We start from the raw sequence: 18627 nt of genomic DNA on the forward strand, positions 1-18627 counted from the left end.
TGCTACCGGCATTTCGCGCACATAGCACAGAACAAAACCAGAAATTGTGCACATTATATGTTACCCTCTGAGAACATTCGTGGATTGGCTTTGTAGTTCGTATCCACGTTTTTAATGTTCATAGAGGGAGTATCGCTTTCAGAGATCACCTAACTTAAAATCGGGCCATAACAGATCTGTCTTTTCTCTGTTCGAATTATATACATACTTTTTATTGGAATAAAGATAAAATGTTGAAACATGTGGGATAATTTTATAAATTTTTATAATAATATAGTAATAAATACATAGATGAGTTTATATAAACATTTATGAATAATATAGTTATGTAAATTTTATACTAAAAGTAAAAAGGTACAAAAATATTTTGTAGATTAATTTTTTTATGTTGGAACATTATAAGAAGAAATCTTCTTTTTGTAATATTATATAAAAATAGTAACAATAATTTGTATCTCAAATTTAATGATGGAACAAGCGGAAACCAGTGTGAATCAATACTATTTCATGTTCGTTGCAAGCTTCAATTACTGCTGCATCATTTGTAGAACCAGCAGGACTCGCGATATACTTGACACCACTCTGTAACGAATGAAAAAAAAGATACATCAGTAAAAAATTTATAAATAATATAAATTTACATCCATAAGAAAAACAAGAATCAGTCAAGCATTTATCACACAATTTTAACTATTTTATAATTATATTGTAGAAATATCAGAGCGTAACATAAGTGATATATTGTATACGTACGAGTCTAGCCCTATCAACATTGTCTCTGAATGGAAAGAAAGCATCGCTGCTCAGAGCAACATTATCTAATTTTTTAATCCATTCAATTCTATCGCTTTCCGATAATTTTTCAGGTATCTCTTCGTACATGGCAGCCCATGTAGCTTCATCCATATCTTTTCCTATAGATCCATTGACATAATTGTCAATAGCATTAGAGATTTCCGCTCTCTTCACACCCTTTTTGAATTTCATTCCTGTCACTTTTGGATGCTGGCGAAGCCACCTGTAAAAGAAAGTGTAATATCTAAAAATATATCCATATATAATTAATTCTAATATACTTATATCTATTATCTATTTTTTCATATACATATAAAATTAAGAAATCATATAACGAACCAATTATCAGTCTTGTCTCCAGCAAGCCTAGTGCAATGGATCCTAGATTGTTGTCCTGCGCCAGTGCCGATCACTTGTCCATCTTTTGCATAACAGACGGAGTTACTTTGTGTATATTTGACAGTGATAGTGGCCACGATTAAATCGCGGATAGCATCTTCTGATAGAATCTTCGATTTCGTCGTTACATTATCAAATATCGACTTGTCGATAACTGCATCATTACGTTTTTGTTCCATAACTAAACCGTATAAAGTTTTGCGTTCTATTGCAGATGGCACATAAGAAGGATCAATTTGAAGTATACAATATCCACCATTCTTTTTCTTTTTTAATATCTTAAGAGCTTCCTCTGAGTAGCCTGGAGCAATAATTCCGTCAGAAACTTCTCTTGATATTATTTTCGCTGTTGCAATGTCGCATGGTTCGGACAATGCGATAAAGTCGCCGAAACTAGACATGCGATCGGCACCTCGCGCACGAGCATAGGCAGTCGCTAGAGGCGTAAGTTGATCGTAAAGATCGTCCACTTGACACAATTTCGCCTGCACATCATTTAAAGGAACCCCAACAGCGGCGCCAGCCGGACTAACATGTTTGAAGGAAGTCGCCGCTGGCAAGTTTAGCGCGGACTTTAATTCCTTCACTAATTGATAACCATTCAATGCGTCGCATAGATTGATGAAACCTGGTGAACCGTTCACTACAGTCAATGGCAATTTTTCTAAAGTAGTGAATATCTGTGCGGGTTTTTGATGCGGATTCATGCCATAACGGAGAGTGAGTTGTGAAATTCCGGAGCTATATTGCTTGCGGAAGTAATCCGAGATAGCATTGTCATATTCAGCAGTATGAGTGAATGCTTTCAAGGCTAAAGTTTGTCTGGTTTGTAAAGAAGTGTCTTTGTTGACAGCACTATCCATCTCTTTAATGACCTTTTCATAATCATTGGGATCACAGATAACTGTAACTCTGTTGTGATTTTTGGCAGCTGCTCGTAATAAAGTTACTCCACCTATATCAATATTCTCTATTGCATCCTCAACTGTCACATTTGTTTTCGAAATAGTATTTACAAAAGGATATAAATTGCAAACTACTACTTGAATAAGATCATAATTTTGCTTTTGAAGATCTTGAGCATCGGAATTGGTCAGTCTAGCAAGAATACCTATTAATGTAAGAAATAAGAAATTAGAATGTTAAAGTTGTAAATATCTATTACAATTATATATATTAAATGTTTGCTGTATAATATATTTATTGGATAAATCTTATCAAATAGTATTTTAATAAAAGATATTTATTTGTACCAGCATGAATAGCAGGATGAAGAGTTTTCACACGTCCATTAAGCATCTCAGGTGCTCCTGTAACTTCAGAAACATCTTGCACAGGTAGATTAGCATTTCTCAATGTCTGTGCTGTACCTCCAGAGGCAATTAATGTTAATCCAAATTCATGCAACTTTTTCGCCAATGGCAACAAATCAGTTTTATCAGATACACTCAGAAGAGCTGAAAATTTTATAAAACTTGTATAAACATTTCTCTCTATCACCATACATTTACAAATTATAGAAATACATTTAGAAATTATAGACAATTATTTACATATATAAAAAATATTAGCAAAAAAAAGAAATTTAAATTTAAGAATTAAAAAAAAATCATAAAATCTATATAATCTCAAAGCAGCTAAAAATTTATATTTTTACTTTAATATTCATATATATGTGTTTGTTCAGCTGCATTAATTTTTATGTATTTATTTTTATCTTAATTCTTAAAATACTATAAATATATATTTGTTTTATTTAATATGTGCAAAATGTATGGAACTTTATATATATTTTTGCACTTATTAAAATTCAAGTTATAAAATTAAAATAAAGTTATAAAATTTAAATTACTGTCAGTGAGATAATAAACAAACATAAAGAATATAAAAGTGATGAGATGTCACAATTTAAAAATGCACGATTTCTGATGTGATTAATAATGTAACTCTTTGGACAGAGGATAACCTGAGAATAATTCTGGGCAATAAAGTATAATTTACATCTAGATAAAAAAGTTGAACAGAAATCTATTATTATCTTATTAACAAGAGCAAAAAAGTAATAAAATGTAGATCAAGCGAACTCAGTGACTTATGTGGTTTATTTTTTTAAGCATATATTGTTTTTCTCCAAATCTTCTGACTTTGCACAACGATTTATTTAACGATATTAACTTTTACTCTCGGTATCTTCGATTGTTTCTAATTGTATTGCATTTAATACATTAATGAAAGAGCGAATTTAGATCAAAATCTTTCTTTCAATATAACAAAAATCTTATCGAAGATAATAGATAAGAAAAGAGAGATAGATATGTATTTTTGAGACGCTATTCGAGCATTATAAGCGAGAATTTGACCAAAGATAAAAACCCTCGAAGATTAATCCATCTGCCTTATCTCAATCTTCTTTGCTCTGTATTACATATAAACTTACCTAATTTATTTGTTGACATTTTCATACGTTATATCTGGACAAAATAAAGAAGTAGACAAGCTTACACGCGAATCTGTCTCTTTGAATTAAAGTATCTCGGATCGTAAATATCTCTTACGAATTCACGCACGTCTCACTCATAAAGGCAATGAACAGCAATGAGGATGTGCCACGAAAAAGCATATGTTATATATTGAATAGAAGATAATACGTGAAAACAGATCCCCCCAGCAACGACCACGTCAACACGAGAGATAACGTCTTGTGTGACGTCTAAATATCTCGCAATAATAGTGAGGAAATGACCGGTCAAGTGTCATCTTATTTCATTCAGACAAATATTTAATAATACACGATTGTTAGTGCAAGAGCGTCTTTTCAAACGTCCCTTTAAGATATTTTTGTAAACAAATATAAAAAGACAATCGATCTTTTTTATTAAAATAAAAGGCGAATAAATTTATAACTAATATTTTTAGGGACGATTGAAAAGAAAGATTAATATAATTGTAATTAGCATATTTTCAAGATTTGATTAGATATTGAAAAATTCTCTCCGTATCTTGCCACTTGTAAACAACAAACAACAAACTTTATAAATATTTTAGACGTTTCTCTTTTTTTGTTTCATTGAAAAAAAAGGAAACTGCCAATTCAGAACATTGCTATTATTGCTATATAATACTATATAATAATAATTGTCTATCATATATAATACGCCTTAATCTTTTGACTCAATTTTATCCAATGTATAATATTAAAAAAATGAGAAGCATTTTTATACATTTATTTTACATAGGATATATATACATGAGAGGTTATATACTGTATATAAAATATTGATTTGTACAAATTATAAAAATTCTTAATCGTATTTTAGGATGCGTCAAAGGTTTCTGTACATTAATGTTTCATTTCTCGAGGAGAACTCATGATATGTTTCTATCAGATCAAGATATTTTATTATCAGATTCAGTTTTGTAAGTATCTTATAGTTGCATACTGTGTTCTAACTCTATATTGAAAATATTTCTTAATCTAACTAGATATAATATACATGGAACTTAAATTTAAAAAATGATTTCTTTTATCTCACATCTTTATATTATATTTACTTTATGAATTTTTAGATGAAGCTTTTGGAGCTACTTTATTTATTCTTTATAATACAATTAAAGGAAATATATATAATAGTTACAGTACTTACAGTAGGGGAAATAATATGAGTAACATTACGTTAACAATGCCACAAAAGAAAACATCCTCAATGGTGAAGCTTAAATGATATACATCATGGAATCTCTATAATTATTAATGGTCATTTAAGATGAGTAAGATGAGTAAGGATGTTGTGCTATAAGACCTGGTAATAAGTGGTTTGCTACAGATGCAGCTGATAGATTAATCAAAGTAAATATCCAATTTCATTTGTCTATACATTCTTATTTAATAACATTTCAAAACGTTAAATTAACAAAATTATCTTATATATACAAATGATTCCTATATATGTACACATAAAATTATAGATATGGGATCTCGCAAGTGGCAAGTAGAAAGTTCCTTTAACTAGTTACATAAGCAGTATTTGTGGTCTTGAATTTCACACCCTTATTTATTTTCCTGAGGAAAATCACAAAGTTAAAGGTTGGGATCTGGAATATAATAAAGTTATCAAATACTGAGCATTTATCGGCAGTATAGTCTTGTATCCCTATAGATATTCTAACAGTAGAACGAGATTCCATTGAAAGAGTTTGGAATATGCACATGAAAGTAAATGTTCACACCCTCAGACATATACAAACACAGTAGCTAGCATGATTTGTTAATCTGAACCATAAATTATTAGTAGACAATCACAATTGTACAATACATTTATGGGACTTAGCCGCCGGAAAAACCCGAGCTATTCTAATAAATCACAAAAAAAAATGTTAGAGCTTTAACGTTTCATCCATTATTATATATGTTCGCTTCGACGTCACCAGATAATATTAAATTATGAAAATGTTCAGAGGCAAAGTTTATCCAAAACTAGTCATAATGTATAATAGTTAATTGTTTAAATGTAAATGTTGGATGGAGTTTTAATTTCCGATGCTGACAATGGAACTATGCACCTTTAAATTGGATAACAGGATATAATTTCCAATAACTCCAAGTGCTTAGCTCAATGGATAATAAGGCTGGAGTGTTCCGTATCATACTTGATGTATCACACTTGTGTTATAGAAGTCAATAAGAGTATAAAAGTATATAAGGAAGATGATACTATAGTAAGTAGATTTTTTTTAAACAATGTTTATTATATATTTGTTTGCAATTTGACAATTAAATATTGTTTTTGAGACAGAGAGAAAAAAGATTTTGCATCAATTAGTCTATTATTTATATTTTTAGATTGAGGAAACACCTCAACTGGTGACCTGATATAAAATAAAGCCAAGGAAATATCAAATTTTGTATTCAAATATACATTGATATACAATTTATTCTAATTTGTATTTGAACGAGTTTAAAAATAGATTTTTTATTTTGTATTAAAGTTATATGTGATAATCTGCTTTATATATATACATATATAATTCTTGGAACGTATTTTATACGTACAGAATACAAAAAAATTTTTAAATATTTGATGAATCAGAGTAAAAAAATCTTAGGTCCTGATTGATTGATCAAGCAATTCAAAACTTTTATAACTGAGCGCATTCATGGTTGACAAATATTCCCAAGTAAGGGATTTTGAAAAGTCACTAGATTTTGTCATACAGTAGTTGATAGTTGAACTTGAACCTCAGGTTTGGCAGAGGCAGATAGAAATGTGTTGAACTTTATGTTGAACTCAATTATTTATAATTTATCTGCAGAATGGCTGATCCAACATTACAGACCTTTTGTTGTCATCATGCAAATCGAACAGACAAAGCTATAGCGATAATGCAAGAATTCAATACAGACGCGTACAATACAGTGTGTATGATTTCATCGACAATGGGTATGATAGGCGCGATTTACCAGGTAAATTTGTAGGAACTTTAAAGGGAAAGCTCACCGGTTTTTTTGTAAAATATTTAATTATATTATTACAGTATTATTATCATTCATTTCATCAAAATAAAAATTTATTTAAAGTGTGCTTTTTTCTTTTTATCATATATAGAATTAAAAAAATTTTTTAATTATAAATAATTTTTGTTAATATAAAAACTATACGTAATATAATTTTATATTACATATTTTATAAATATACATAAGTAGAAAAAGAGAAAACATTATTTATATTTTACGATAATTATAGAATTGAAATTAATTCACACAGTACAAAAATATCTCTCTCTTTTCTAGCAAATATTTTTTTAATTATGGAGAGACTTTCAAATAAAAAAAAAATTCTTTGCAGATATTACCTCGGGAGGATTTCACTATTTCTCAACGATGGAGAACCTTCTCTAGAGGACGAGACATTATTGTATGGCTTGCTGTTGCTGATCTCTTAGCATCTTTAGGTCCAGTTTGTTATTACAATTTGATTATGCTAATAACTTAGTATACTATATTGAATTTCTATAAATTAGTTACAATTGCATTTAGTTGATTGGAATAGTGAATGTGATATACAATAATATATAAACATATTTTCTGATTGTTTCATACTTGATTAGGTGTGTTTGTGAGAGCAGCATTGTGGAGGAATTTCAAGTCTATCATGCCAATGGAGGGCGACATGTCGAATGTTATTTTTTGCGCCTTGTCGTCGGTAACGTTAACACTTTTATGTTTGGAAGAAGTGCATGCAGAACTTTGCAAAAGAATTGTTTATAGGCATGGATTCAGTATTTCTACATGGCTACATGGATATGGACATTATGTTACGCAGTGGACATGAAGTTATTGTTAGGCGATAAAAATGGACATCCTATATATTATCATACTTTGGCCTGGGTGCTTCCAGCTATTCTCACCTCATTTGGACTGATCATCTTATATATTCCAGATGCAAAGTCAGACTTTTATAAGTATCACAATTATTTTTATATATACATTTAAAGTGATGATAACAAGATTATCTTACAGTTGTCACAGTTTGACATCATTATCCAGTGCCATATTGCGTATTCTTCCAAACTATTGTACTACATATGTACTATTGGCAATAGTCATGATAGCAAATCCTATTTTGTATATTGCATCAACTCGAGATCTTGAAACAGTAGTTTTATATAGTATGGCTCAAATGACTGGAAGAGAGCGAAAGTTAATACAAACAGTTAGATTGAAATTTGCTCTCATCAATTTAGTCTATTATGTATGCTGGATACCTAATATAATCAATGGAATATTATTGTGGACTCTATGGTTTAAGTTGCCAATTATGGCAATTATTACCTTATGGTACATAATGGTATGTTTAATTTTCTTATAAATTTTAAATATGTATGTGTTGTAAGCTTAGAAAAGTGATGGACATTTTGAATTGACAGGCTGTGACAAATCCTCTTCAAGCATTTTTTAATGCGATTGTTTATCAATCATGGAATAGAAGAGAAAAATTGCGTCTTGAATGTTGTCAAGACTTCAAGTCTAGTACCAATATACATTTAAGTGCAATTGATAAAAGAAATAATAGTGCTCATTTTTCTGAATCATCTCCACTATTGAATCCAAGAAAAGAATATAGGCAGAATAAACCACATATCAGCATAAATGGATCTTCATCTCTATGAAAGTCTTTTTTATTGCTAGTGTTAGAAATGTAAATATTATACTATGATGTTATATTAAAGAGAATAATTTTAATATATAAACAAATTAAAAGACTCACATATCATAAAATCAGATTCAATGTGCACGAAACTCTTGAAATCTCAGAAAATTGAAGTTTCGACAAGTGGAATAAAATGTTTCGGAAAGTCTTGATATAAAAGTAATTGTAGAGTAAAAAATAAATATTTTTAATATTATGGGGAAATTTTTTATAAAAATTTTTGATAAAAAATTATATTAAAAATATAATTTTTTAATATATATTGTATTTGATGTAATGATTATAGAAATTGTGAATTTAGTAATTTAATTATTATCTATATCTATAAAGAATCGCTTTTTTAAAATAGTGAAATAGAAAATATAGGAATTGAAAAGAGAAAATTCATATAATATACAAAGATTTTTTAAAAGATAAATTAAGTTTTTGATACATCTGCAATATACAATAAAACTGTTCAATTATTTTTCATAAATAAAGTGCCACTAATATTTTATGATATGCATTTGTGTGATGATATAAATAAAATGATATAACAAAATAAAAACAGGGTATATGTATATGTATACACACATATATATAAAGATTTCATTATTGATAATATTTTGTACTTAAATATTATGTTATATGCTAAATATTGTGTTAAAATATATATCTTTTTCTATATCATAATATCACGATCAACGGCGGTCACACATACATCATTGTATATACATATATATCATTATCATGTTTTAACATTAAATGTATATATTCATTGTATAAATTTGCAATGAAAATAAATTACAAATCTTATATTTTAAGAATTTGTTCATTTCTACATTAACCATCTTAGAAGCAAAAATAATAGCAAATGATATTAACAAATCATATATACATATTCAAAATAGTTAAAAATAATAAGATAGTTGACAAAGTTTTTAGAATAAAACCAAAGATTAGAAAATAAATTACTTCATGAGATATGTAATTAGAAATTCTGATGTTTCTTGAAATTATTTTAACAAATATTAAATCAATTTTTTACAAAAAAATTATTTTGATGAATATAAATGACAAGAACATTTGCAAATTTTCAATCATAATCGATGACAGAAGAGAAAATTTGAAATGATGAAGAAATTATATATATATCATATATAATAAATATATATAGTTAAATTATTGTTCTCTGCTGTCATTAAGTATTTTACAATAAATTAAAAAATAGGAAAATTTTTAATAGTTATGAAAAATATTAGAAATTATGCTGCTTACAAGATCTTTCTAAATTTTTCTATATATAACAAATTGCGTGTATGTACATATATTTCACTTGTAATAAAGTTACTTATATTAATAATAAATTCAAGTGAGATTATAGAATTTTACTAATTATACAAAATATATTTGATAACAAATCTCGAAATATAAAAGTAAAAAACAAAGACATATTCTCCACATAATACTCTACACTTTCTTTTTAAAATATGTTGTCTATATTAAAAAGCTATTAATTAGAGAATTTATTTATATCAATCATCTGTTTGGCACTTTCGCAAAGTTTGCAGCATTATTTCGCTAATATTTAAAATAAAGAGACAAGAGATTTATACAGAATACAAAATATTTTATACTTAAAAAAAACTTAAGCCTCAAAATCGTCATGTCAAATTTGCATCAAGAGGGAAGATTCGAAGTTCCAAGTGTTAAAGACGTGATTTCACGAACGATCATCTCAGCAATTCTCCATGCTAAATCTTCTTTAGCCTATCACATAATTAAATTATAATGTAACATGAAATTATGTGTTATTGATTTCAGCACGCAAATTATTTTAATATTAAACAATGCAAATATTACAAAATATTTACCTTATCTTGTTCTATATTTACAAATCGTTTTACAACACGAGTTAGACGAGATTCTGAAATTTGCGTACGTGATTTTACAATCTCATGTATGTGTTAATTCGATCTTTTAAGTATATAATATTACTTACCATATTTTCTATAAGAATCTGGTTCTATTTCGGTAATAAATCTTCCTAGGTTGTCAACATAGCCTATGCTTAAACTAAAAAGTACATTAAATTATTTTATATAATTTATATAGATTAGAATTGATTATATATATAAAAATATATGTATTAATATCAAAATACCTATATTTATTACGTCGCCATAAGGAATCTGGATCATAAAGTTGCCTAGTGTCAATATTCAGGTGACTGTTAATGTTTTTTTTATTATCAGGTAATCTACTACCATTGTTTCCTATTTGAGAAGTGCTTGGCATACTAGTACATACAGAGCTCACTTCACTACTACAATCTGAACCTGTAAATATTTTGAAAATATATTAAATATTATTTTTATATATTATATGAAAATATTGTTACTACTTATTAAAAGAAACGATATCTTTATAATATTTTACAAGAATAATATTTTGTTACTGAAACCATCAACTGTGTGTGATATCAAACCTGTTCTCCTTATCTTGGAATGTAAACTCGGACATGGGCTGCTCTGAATCGTGCTGATTAACTCCGATAAGTATTTATAATACAGTTGTGAAGATAAGAACGCCGGCAGATAATGCTAAAGAAAAACGTAATGCAATATGTGGCATCACTTTTCAATTGATTGCTTTTGATGTAAGAGCTTATATAAGTATGAATGTATAATAAGTAAATTTGTGTAATAAGTAAATATTTGTGGTGTACCTTGTTGAGAAAGTTATATACAATTTTACTGGGTTTATCGAAACAATCGGCCTGTGTACCTTCCTCGCCCTCGCGACAAATATTTTGTTCTACATGAAAGCGAATTTTATCGCTAAATCCAAGAGGCATGGTCGCTTGTAAGCTAAAATATCTACCAAAAAAACAGTAATATTCATAAAGATTCTTTTGTTTTGTCTTTCAAATGTTTTCTACATATAGCTTTAGATATGTTTCCTATATATAGCCTTAGAAATTACTTCTCATAAATAATAACGGCATCGGACTGTGCTTCTTCGGGATCGGCTGCACCTATTTTCCCCAAGAGATTCTGTTTATAACTTATAGTTGACATCCAAAAATCTAGCAATTCTCGTTTATTTTCAAGTTCCATAAACTAAAATGAAAAGAATGAAAATTATTTCTGAGAATTTTTTTTATAAAAATAATAATTGATGGCAAGATGCAAACCTCCATGAAATAAAAGAATGCTGTTTCATTATACAATATATCTGCTAATTTTACATTGCCACTAGTGAGTACATCAATTTGATGTTTACAGTAGAATTGACTTCGTAAAAAATCATTAATATATCTGTAAAATAAAATGTTTAAGCATAAGTAATTTATTTACATAACATATATTTATATCATATATTAATGAATGTCTCACTTACTCTTTCTCTAATATATCATATACTATGCTTTGAACAGCAGATAGGCACTGTAATATAGGCTCATTGTTTTCCTGTATGATAGCTTTCTCCATCTCCAACTTTAATTCTTCAGATATTTGATTTATACCCAGAGCTTCTTTGAGAATGTATTTCTTGTAAATTCTCAAAGCATCTTGTCTAGTTGTTGTCATGTCATGTCTCTTACTGCCACAATCATGATTTGATTGTCGTGCTTTACTTATCGTCTGACTAGTCTTTGGCATACCATTTAATAAGGATGTCACATTATCATTATTCTCATCAAATGGTATTTCGCTGCTCGTTTGAGTATCTACATTATTAGAGAGTACATTACAACTAAAGTTTTTGTTATCGTCTAAGGAATTAGGCAAAGTTTCTAATAAATCCTTTTGATTTGAATGTCTAGTTTTTTCTGCATCTTCACCAGACATGTTAGATGCACTGCATAAGCATTCCATCTCTAGCCAGAACTTTATAAGAGCTATATGCTTCCTAGTATCCATAAATTGAATGAAATAACCAAGGGCACTTTTGTCCATAAGTACTTCTGGTAGAGTTTTAGATAATCGAGAGCTGAAGCTGTATGCTTCTTTAGTGTCATTATTGAGAATTTCTTCCTCCTCTTCTTCCTCGAGATTGCACAATACACCCGAGGGTGTTTGAATGGACAATGCGCTGCTGTCAAATACATCTGTTGGAAAGTTTCTTGAACTCGTCGATCTTGCAGGTGAAGTTTCTAACAATCCCGGCTTATCCCTTTGTCCTGTAAGAATTGCATGAGATTTTACAGAATAGCAGATAAGAGATAATTATATGTAAAAGAACATGTATTGTTTTAAATAATTATTTTTTGCATTTAACATATATTTAACATATTTTCTTGTACAAAATTTAATTAATTTCTGACTTCAATATACAAATAACAATAATTATGACATATATATATATATATATAAACAAAAAGTAAATAAAATTTGAACTTGATATTTGTGAAATGCGATTAATTACAGTAATTTTTCAAGTTTTATTTCGATGGAAATAGAAAGAAAGTGAGAAGTAGAAAGGAAAAAGAAGAGATGTAATGTCGCGTGCTGTAAATGTCAAAGGGTCAGATGTGGAAGGAAGGTAACAAGGTTATACACAGCGTTAGAAAAATAATTGTTTTCTTATCGCGTATGTAATCTCGCTCGATGTAAAGCGACAAACGCGTGTAATTACCAATCTTCTTAAAAAAATGGAGCATCGTTCGTGTCAGCGCGTAACATGATAAGAGTCGCCGATGAGAGATGTACGGGTCAAGGAAAACAATAACTACGCCCGCGACTGCGAGCGTATCCTACGGAAGATGAGTGGAACACATCGGTTTCGCCGAAATGTCAAACTGCCGCGCGATCGGGATCGCAGGTCCCGATCCAGCTGACGGAGGTGGGATTTCGCGTCGACTCTGCTGACAATGATAATGAATCACACCCCGGTTACGCGCGAACGCGGCGGTGCGCAACATTTCGCGTTGGCGTCATTACGAACGTAAGTGACAGATTACTGTGTTATTTGCATCGTCGATTACGACAGATCGCGCGGGTGCAGGTGCAAGTAGCTAAAGCGCATCGCGGAAAATTCGGAAAAAGCCACGAGAGAGATACTCGATGAGATTTACGGAGCGATCCGGCGAGCCACGTTCGCACTAGATAGACGCATCTTCTGCACCTAAAGGAATGTAAACATAGGCATGCCTTTGACGGGAGGAGGCTAAGGGACCGAGAGGGTGCAGAAAGTGCATACGTCGCGAGCACAATTGCTAAATGCGCGCGTTTTCCATACGCTTTCGAAATACGGACAGTTAATACAATATGGCGCTAGTATTATTGTCAAGGTATCATGATATGACATTTTATAAATATTATATAGATAGACACATTCAATTTTACTTGAAATTTTACTTAAATATTTGAAAAAATTAATTGTACTTGTTTAAAGATATGAATTTTTCTATAACTTCTGTCTAATATAACATTTATATATATTTAACAATATATCGATAATTGCATGTTTTATGTATGTATATTAGCGACAAATATACATATAATATACATCAGTTTCTCCAAAGAAAGGGATGAAATTGTAATGATAATTAATTTTTAGATCTCTCATCTGTTGCTTGCATCGTTTCGGTTTACCTTAAATCACATTCAAGCTCTTGAAATGATTTATGTTAGCTCCAAGAAAATAAGACATTAATAAACAATATATGAAGACCTCAAATTGATGCAAAAGATCCTCATATTGAATTCAATCTTCTTTCAACGAATCTCGCGATATTTATAAGCAATTACGAGAAGATTATGTTTTATTTAAGGTAAATATAGTGTATTTCATTTATTCTTCAGTTCATACTAAAATAATATATTACAATAAACAATAAATTATAAGAGTCGTGTGAAATAGTCTCTCTTGCAATTTTTTCGCGAGAACGCTTCTTTTTTTATATTTTTTTCCGTATAAACTCTTATACTTTATATTTTATATTTTACAGAAGTACCGAGATCTTCTACAAGACATTCAGGATCAATTTCTCGGACGTGCGCCAAGTGGACGATAGATCAAATAAGAAGCGTCCGGTACCGAGATCGATTGCGCACGTGCAAACACTTATGCACGAGCCAAGTGAACGAGCGGATAAAAATACACGCGAGTCAGAGAGATCCGATTGCGAATATACATACGCTTCGAAGACCGGCTGTCAAGGTAGAATGCGTCGGGGGCAACGGCCGGGCATCGTACTTGAAAGATCGCGAAGCGAAGTGAAGGCTAAAAGGTGACGGAGACGAGAATAGGACGCGTCTCTCGCGGGCTGTCCACGTTTGTACCGGTTTGTCCACGCACGCCCGGATCAGCATGCTCGGATCGTAACGTCCGAGACGAGTAAACCGGCTGTCGGATGATGTAGGTCCCCGCCGAGAAGGCGGAGTCCCCGATCGCGCGATCTACGAGAACGGGCTGCCCCGTGGCTTCCGCCATCGGGCATTTTTCAGTCGTACCTCGTCAGGACCGATCGCGCCACGATGACGATCATGCTGCTCGCCCTACGCGGCCTCCTCGTTATCGCGGCCTGTCGCGTCATCGCGGCAACACCCGCGTCGATTAGACCGGCGACTTACGATCGGAGGCAAACCGGCGACCTAAACGTGCAGATAGCGCTCAAGGACTTGCGTGTCGTCGCGCTGCTCGACTCCGAACTCTTGGACGATTATACGGTAAATGAATTCTCTCCGATAGGAAGTCACGCGAGCTCTTTTTCTTCCTCTTCTTCTATGGACGTCTATTCCTATTAGGATGCAGCATGATTCTTTTATCTCTTTCCATCCACTTTCTCTCTTCTACATTATTTTTATACTTTCTTGCACTATAGTTTTTGTAAAAAAAATTATATATAATATAACAATTATTAATATATATATATAATATAAAAATATTAAAAAATATATATGATGAAAAAATATTAAATTATGAAATATATATACATATATATATTTCATATTTTAATATTTAATATATTAAAAAATATATATATATATATGTTGAAAAAAATATATTTCTGTTATTGATATATTTTTATAATCAAGATTCTCTTTTTTTAATCACGTCATACAATCTTTAATTGTATAAGATTTATATTTAGAATAAGTCTTATAACTTATGTACTTTACGTTCTTTGCTGAATAATATAAATGAATTATTTTAAAAATTATTAATAAATATTATTGCAATATTAATCATCAATTACATTGTCTTTGCAGGATTACGATTATTTCTACGATTATTCAGACTTCACCATCAAACCGGGCGGCAACAGGCCCATCACAAACCCCACCACAAGTTCCACCACGGAAAAAGACGATATTACGGGAGTTTCCGAGCCTCTTTCGCCGCTAAATTCGACCGCCTCGACGACTTTTGGTAATATAAATTCGACTGAACATACAACGTTATCGAATGACGAAAAAACCCCGAATGCTAATCCATCGAACGGTATCGCAAACTTGACCTCAATTATGGATAACGATAAGAGCCAATCGAGCGAAGAGAATGGAAGGCCCGAAGCAGTAGTCGCTTCTTCGGCTATGATGAAATCTGCTCTACGATCACAAAAGCGTTGTAAATCCGGATATATTCCGAATGGCAATGGACGTTGTCGACGAGTAAGTCGGCCATGGCTGTCCTTATTGCCGTGAATATAATCAATGAATCTTTCAATCGATCGAATTTAGGTTGCATAATCGTTAGAAGTTAGATCGAAAACAAATATTCATATTAAGTTTCAATTACGTTTGCTTTGAAATAATTTGTACTTTTTTAACAGTCGTAATTATTTTCAATGTAAACTTCCTTTTATTTCACAATCCTGTTTTAAATTTCGATACTGGCAATGAATCCGAAAGTACAACGCAGAAAACTTTCGTTTTTAAAATAAGATATACAAGATAATTTTCAGAAGGAAACGCATCCTCTCTCTTTTAATCTCGTTTTTTAGAAATTTGCAATTTTACTTTCAATTATTTTAATTCGATTTCTGCGGCCAATTGTTAAGTCTATTTAAACTTTAGACTTAACAATTGACTATATTTTATTTATATAATTAATTGCGCTGTCTTCCCATCCACAATCATGTTGAACAAACAATCAATCTCAATCCCACGCCAATCTACATGTAATGTCTTAATCCAATAGCGAGATGGATCCCCCTATCATACAAATTCCGCGTACCGGTTCGCGCGACGAGTCACAAGCACGGCGAACCCGCTATTCGCGCGATCGTCGCAGTTGCGAAAAGGATCCCGTTCGTTTCGCTCGCGTTGCCGAAGAGCAATAACGGCGAAGGTCGAACAGCATCGCACATCCCGAAGATCAAGCTCATCCTCTCATCACGTACTTATCTATATCGTACGTGCACATATCAACGCATATATACATATACACATTGAGGATGGCGGTGATCCGGATGTTATTGTTCCTTGGTACGGCGTTCTTTACGCTTGTTAAAGTTGGCGCTGCTCCGACGAGGTATGATCAACGACAGGAGGGCGATGTCAACGTGCACGCCCAGCTTGAGAATCTTCTCTTCGTCGTGGCCATTCCCAGCAACAACAATCTTCTCAGCGACCTGGCGTTGCAGGCTCTCGAGCTCAAGCAGCAATTGGTCTCTCGGTCGAGTTCGAAGGGACAAGAATCAATTGTTTCCTCCAACGAAGAATCTCGTCACATGGAAGATGCTGTGGAGCCTTATGCTGTGGAGATTATCCAGATAAACGAAAATCATTCGAATAAAGGAAGTTCGGTGCAAAAAGTAGATGGACAAAATACAGAATCGACAAACGTTTCGAATCAGCAAACAATCTTTGCGATCAGCAGTGAGCAACAAGAAGCGAAAATTCTTGAAAGGAGCGCGAAAAATATGCAAGCTTTCGAATTTCCCAAGAGTCGCGAGGAGCCGGCTATTATAGGATACTTCGTGGATGCGAGAAAAATACTTGGATCTAAGATCGAGGACGAGGAACGGGCTCGAAATGTAGTTGAGAACGTTCGAAACTCTGTCATCGAAAGACCGGGAACGACGTTGAAAAAACAGTTGCTTCAAAAAGAAGAGGATATCGCGCTGCCCTCATCGAACGCAGATAAGAACGACGTGACTTCATCATCCGAGGATAAACAGGATGAGCTGATATTGCTGGGCGACGAATATCGCAAGAACTGCGGCCCAGATGGACATCGCGATGCATCCGGTATCTGCCATTATAAGTCGACCATTATAAGCCGTGCTCTTTAGCTTCAAGTTCCAATGATTATAGTTTTAAACATTGAGATATACTACTTAATATCACAATTATCTCTCTCGATGCAATAGTTTATATTTTCCTCTTTTTATTTAGCAAATATTATATCTATTGTATACGCATATCGATTTCAAATAGTTAATTTTCTCTTGTTTATTAGTGCAAGAATTGTGTCGAAGAACAAATCTTTTGATTAATTTAATGCTTAGAATGCGCTAAAATGCAAAATGGTTGTTATTTTATACAAACGAGTGTAAAGCGAAAGTTACACATGTATTTATCAGGCTTTGAATAAAATATTTAAACATCAATAACAATGTGAACATGCATTTAAATATAATCGAAAATCGTAATAAGCGATTCTCATTAATTTTATTGAATTTTCACATTCTCTTTTAAATCAATAATTTCTTGCAAAACAAGAAATATTAATTTATATTTTTTATATTTTTTCAAACTATAATGTACAAGTATCAAATGGATTCTTATCCTGAATATTCTTAAAACATGATCTACTAATCAGGAACATGATCGCACAAAATAGATATACAATTCTGTGAGAATCTCTGGAAATAAAGATCGGTTCCAAAAGCGATGACGATTTTTTACGATGGCGTTGATTCCCATCACAAGGCGGAAGCGTAAGAGAAAGAGAGAGCAAGGGCAAGGTTACGGTAATAGGCGCCAAGAGCTGCGGGATGGGGAAACGAACTCATGGCGAACGGCCACGATAGGACATTGCCCTTTACAAAGATCGGTTACTGTAGATGTGCGCACACTCCTGCATACTTATATACATCTATATATACATATATATATATATATATATATATATATATATATATATATATTTGCACGTTGTATCGTCGTGCCATAACTATTACGCTTTATCTTTGGCGTCATCTCGCGTTATTTCCTCTTGCTCCTTTTTCTCTTGAATGAAACCGGTTACTGCCGCAAGGGACACTTGATACATCGTTGACGAGGATCAG

At 31.7% G+C, this 18627-nt stretch overlaps 5 protein-coding genes across 16 annotated transcripts; 3 read left to right on the forward strand and 2 right to left on the reverse strand.

The window, feature by feature from the left end:
- Window positions 1–248: 248 nt before the first annotated feature.
- Window positions 249–3928, reverse strand: LOC145977502 (bifunctional purine biosynthesis protein ATIC). Its single transcript, XM_083109581.1, has 5 exons — window positions 3632–3928; window positions 2448–2651; window positions 1135–2305; window positions 754–1018; window positions 249–582 (listed from the first exon to the last, which is right to left on the reverse strand). The coding sequence occupies exons 1-5, from the start codon at window positions 3654–3656 to the stop codon at window positions 463–465; spliced, it is 1785 nt and encodes a 594-aa protein (XP_082965707.1). The 5' UTR covers window positions 3657–3928; the 3' UTR covers window positions 249–462.
- LOC145977504 (G-protein coupled receptor 143) lies at window positions 3593–8598 on the forward strand. 11 transcript variants are annotated; one of them, XM_083109589.1, is made up of 11 exons: window positions 3601–4140; window positions 4512–4611; window positions 4762–5041; window positions 5161–5910; window positions 6035–6369; window positions 6505–6655; window positions 7038–7143; window positions 7300–7394; window positions 7460–7638; window positions 7712–8039; window positions 8119–8598. In XM_083109589.1, the coding sequence occupies exons 6-11, from the start codon at window positions 6506–6508 to the stop codon at window positions 8359–8361; spliced, it is 1101 nt and encodes a 366-aa protein (XP_082965715.1). In that variant the 5' UTR covers window positions 3601–4140; window positions 4512–4611; window positions 4762–5041; window positions 5161–5910; window positions 6035–6369; window position 6505; the 3' UTR covers window positions 8362–8598. The 11 variants fall into 11 exon arrangements, with proteins under 11 accessions (XP_082965722.1, XP_082965715.1, XP_082965719.1 ...); XM_083109590.1 differs by having other exon boundaries at window positions 3602–4140; window positions 5161–5407; window positions 5720–5910; window positions 6035–6655; XM_083109591.1 differs by having other exon boundaries at window positions 3602–4140; window positions 5161–5407; window positions 5773–5910; window positions 6035–6655.
- Window positions 8599–8947: 349 nt separating this feature from the next.
- Pkaap (A-kinase anchoring protein pkaap) lies at window positions 8948–13519 on the reverse strand. 2 transcript variants are annotated; one of them, XM_083109582.1, is made up of 10 exons: window positions 13023–13519; window positions 11784–12567; window positions 11578–11701; window positions 11367–11503; window positions 11110–11260; window positions 10870–10984; window positions 10546–10720; window positions 10384–10457; window positions 10256–10308; window positions 8948–10151 (listed from the first exon to the last, which is right to left on the reverse strand). In XM_083109582.1, exons 1-10 carry the CDS (start codon window positions 13045–13047, stop codon window positions 10062–10064), a joined length of 1728 nt encoding a protein of 575 aa, XP_082965708.1. In that variant the 5' UTR covers window positions 13048–13519; the 3' UTR covers window positions 8948–10061. The 2 variants fall into 2 exon arrangements, with proteins under 2 accessions (XP_082965708.1, XP_082965710.1); XM_083109584.1 differs by lacking the exon at window positions 10256–10308.
- A 427-nt stretch (window positions 13520–13946) lies between these two features.
- LOC145977506 (uncharacterized) lies at window positions 13947–16289 on the forward strand. The gene is made up of 3 exons (XM_083109598.1): window positions 13947–14160; window positions 14338–15058; window positions 15602–16289. The coding sequence occupies exons 2-3, from the start codon at window positions 14867–14869 to the stop codon at window positions 16034–16036; spliced, it is 627 nt and encodes a 208-aa protein (XP_082965724.1). The 5' UTR covers window positions 13947–14160; window positions 14338–14866; the 3' UTR covers window positions 16037–16289.
- Window positions 16290–16471: 182 nt separating this feature from the next.
- On the forward strand, window positions 16472–17952 carry LOC145977505 (uncharacterized). The gene has a single exon (XM_083109597.1). It carries the CDS (start codon window positions 16789–16791, stop codon window positions 17626–17628), a length of 840 nt encoding a protein of 279 aa, XP_082965723.1. The 5' UTR covers window positions 16472–16788; the 3' UTR covers window positions 17629–17952.
- Window positions 17953–18627: the final 675 nt, after the last annotated feature.

Source organism: Camponotus vicinus, unplaced genomic scaffold, assembly GCF_025532165.1.
Source record: "Camponotus vicinus isolate PSW18456_S1 unplaced genomic scaffold, iyCamVici1.0 SCAF_9, whole genome shotgun sequence".
Classification (NCBI taxonomy): domain Eukaryota; kingdom Metazoa; phylum Arthropoda; class Insecta; order Hymenoptera; family Formicidae; genus Camponotus; species Camponotus vicinus.

Coding starts and splice junctions, on each gene's coding strand:
- Pkaap (XM_083109582.1), bottom strand. CDS start 13,047: ATGCTCCATTTTTTTAAGAAGATTG. Junction 11,261..11,366: donor GCCGTTATTATTTATGAGAA/GTAATTTCTAAG, acceptor TTTTTTTGGTAG/ATATTTTAGCTTACAAGCGA. Junction 10,985..11,109: donor TATATAACTTTCTCAACAAG/GTACACCACAAA, acceptor GTTTTTCTTTAG/CATTATCTGCCGGCGTTCTT.
- LOC145977506 (XM_083109598.1), top strand. CDS start 14,867: ATGACGATCATGCTGCTCGCCCTACGCGGCCTCCTCGTTATCGCGGCC. Junction 15,059..15,601: donor AACTCTTGGACGATTATACG/GTAAATGAATTC, acceptor TTGTCTTTGCAG/GATTACGATTATTTCTACGA.
- LOC145977504 (XM_083109589.1), top strand. CDS start 6,506: ATGGCTGATCCAACATTACAGACCTTTTGTTGTCATCATGCAAATCGA. Junction 6,656..7,037: donor TGATAGGCGCGATTTACCAG/GTAAATTTGTAG, acceptor AATTCTTTGCAG/ATATTACCTCGGGAGGATTT. Junction 7,144..7,299: donor TGATCTCTTAGCATCTTTAG/GTCCAGTTTGTT, acceptor ATACTTGATTAG/GTGTGTTTGTGAGAGCAGCA.
- LOC145977502 (XM_083109581.1), bottom strand. CDS start 3,656: ATGAAAATGTCAACAAATAAATTAG. Junction 1,019..1,134: donor GGAGACAAGACTGATAATTG/GTTCGTTATATG, acceptor TTTCTTTTACAG/GTGGCTTCGCCAGCATCCAA. Junction 583..753: donor ATGTTGATAGGGCTAGACTC/GTACGTATACAA, acceptor CATTCGTTACAG/AGTGGTGTCAAGTATATCGC.
- LOC145977505 (XM_083109597.1), top strand. CDS start 16,789: ATGGCGGTGATCCGGATGTTATTGTTCCTTGGTACGGCGTTCTTTACG.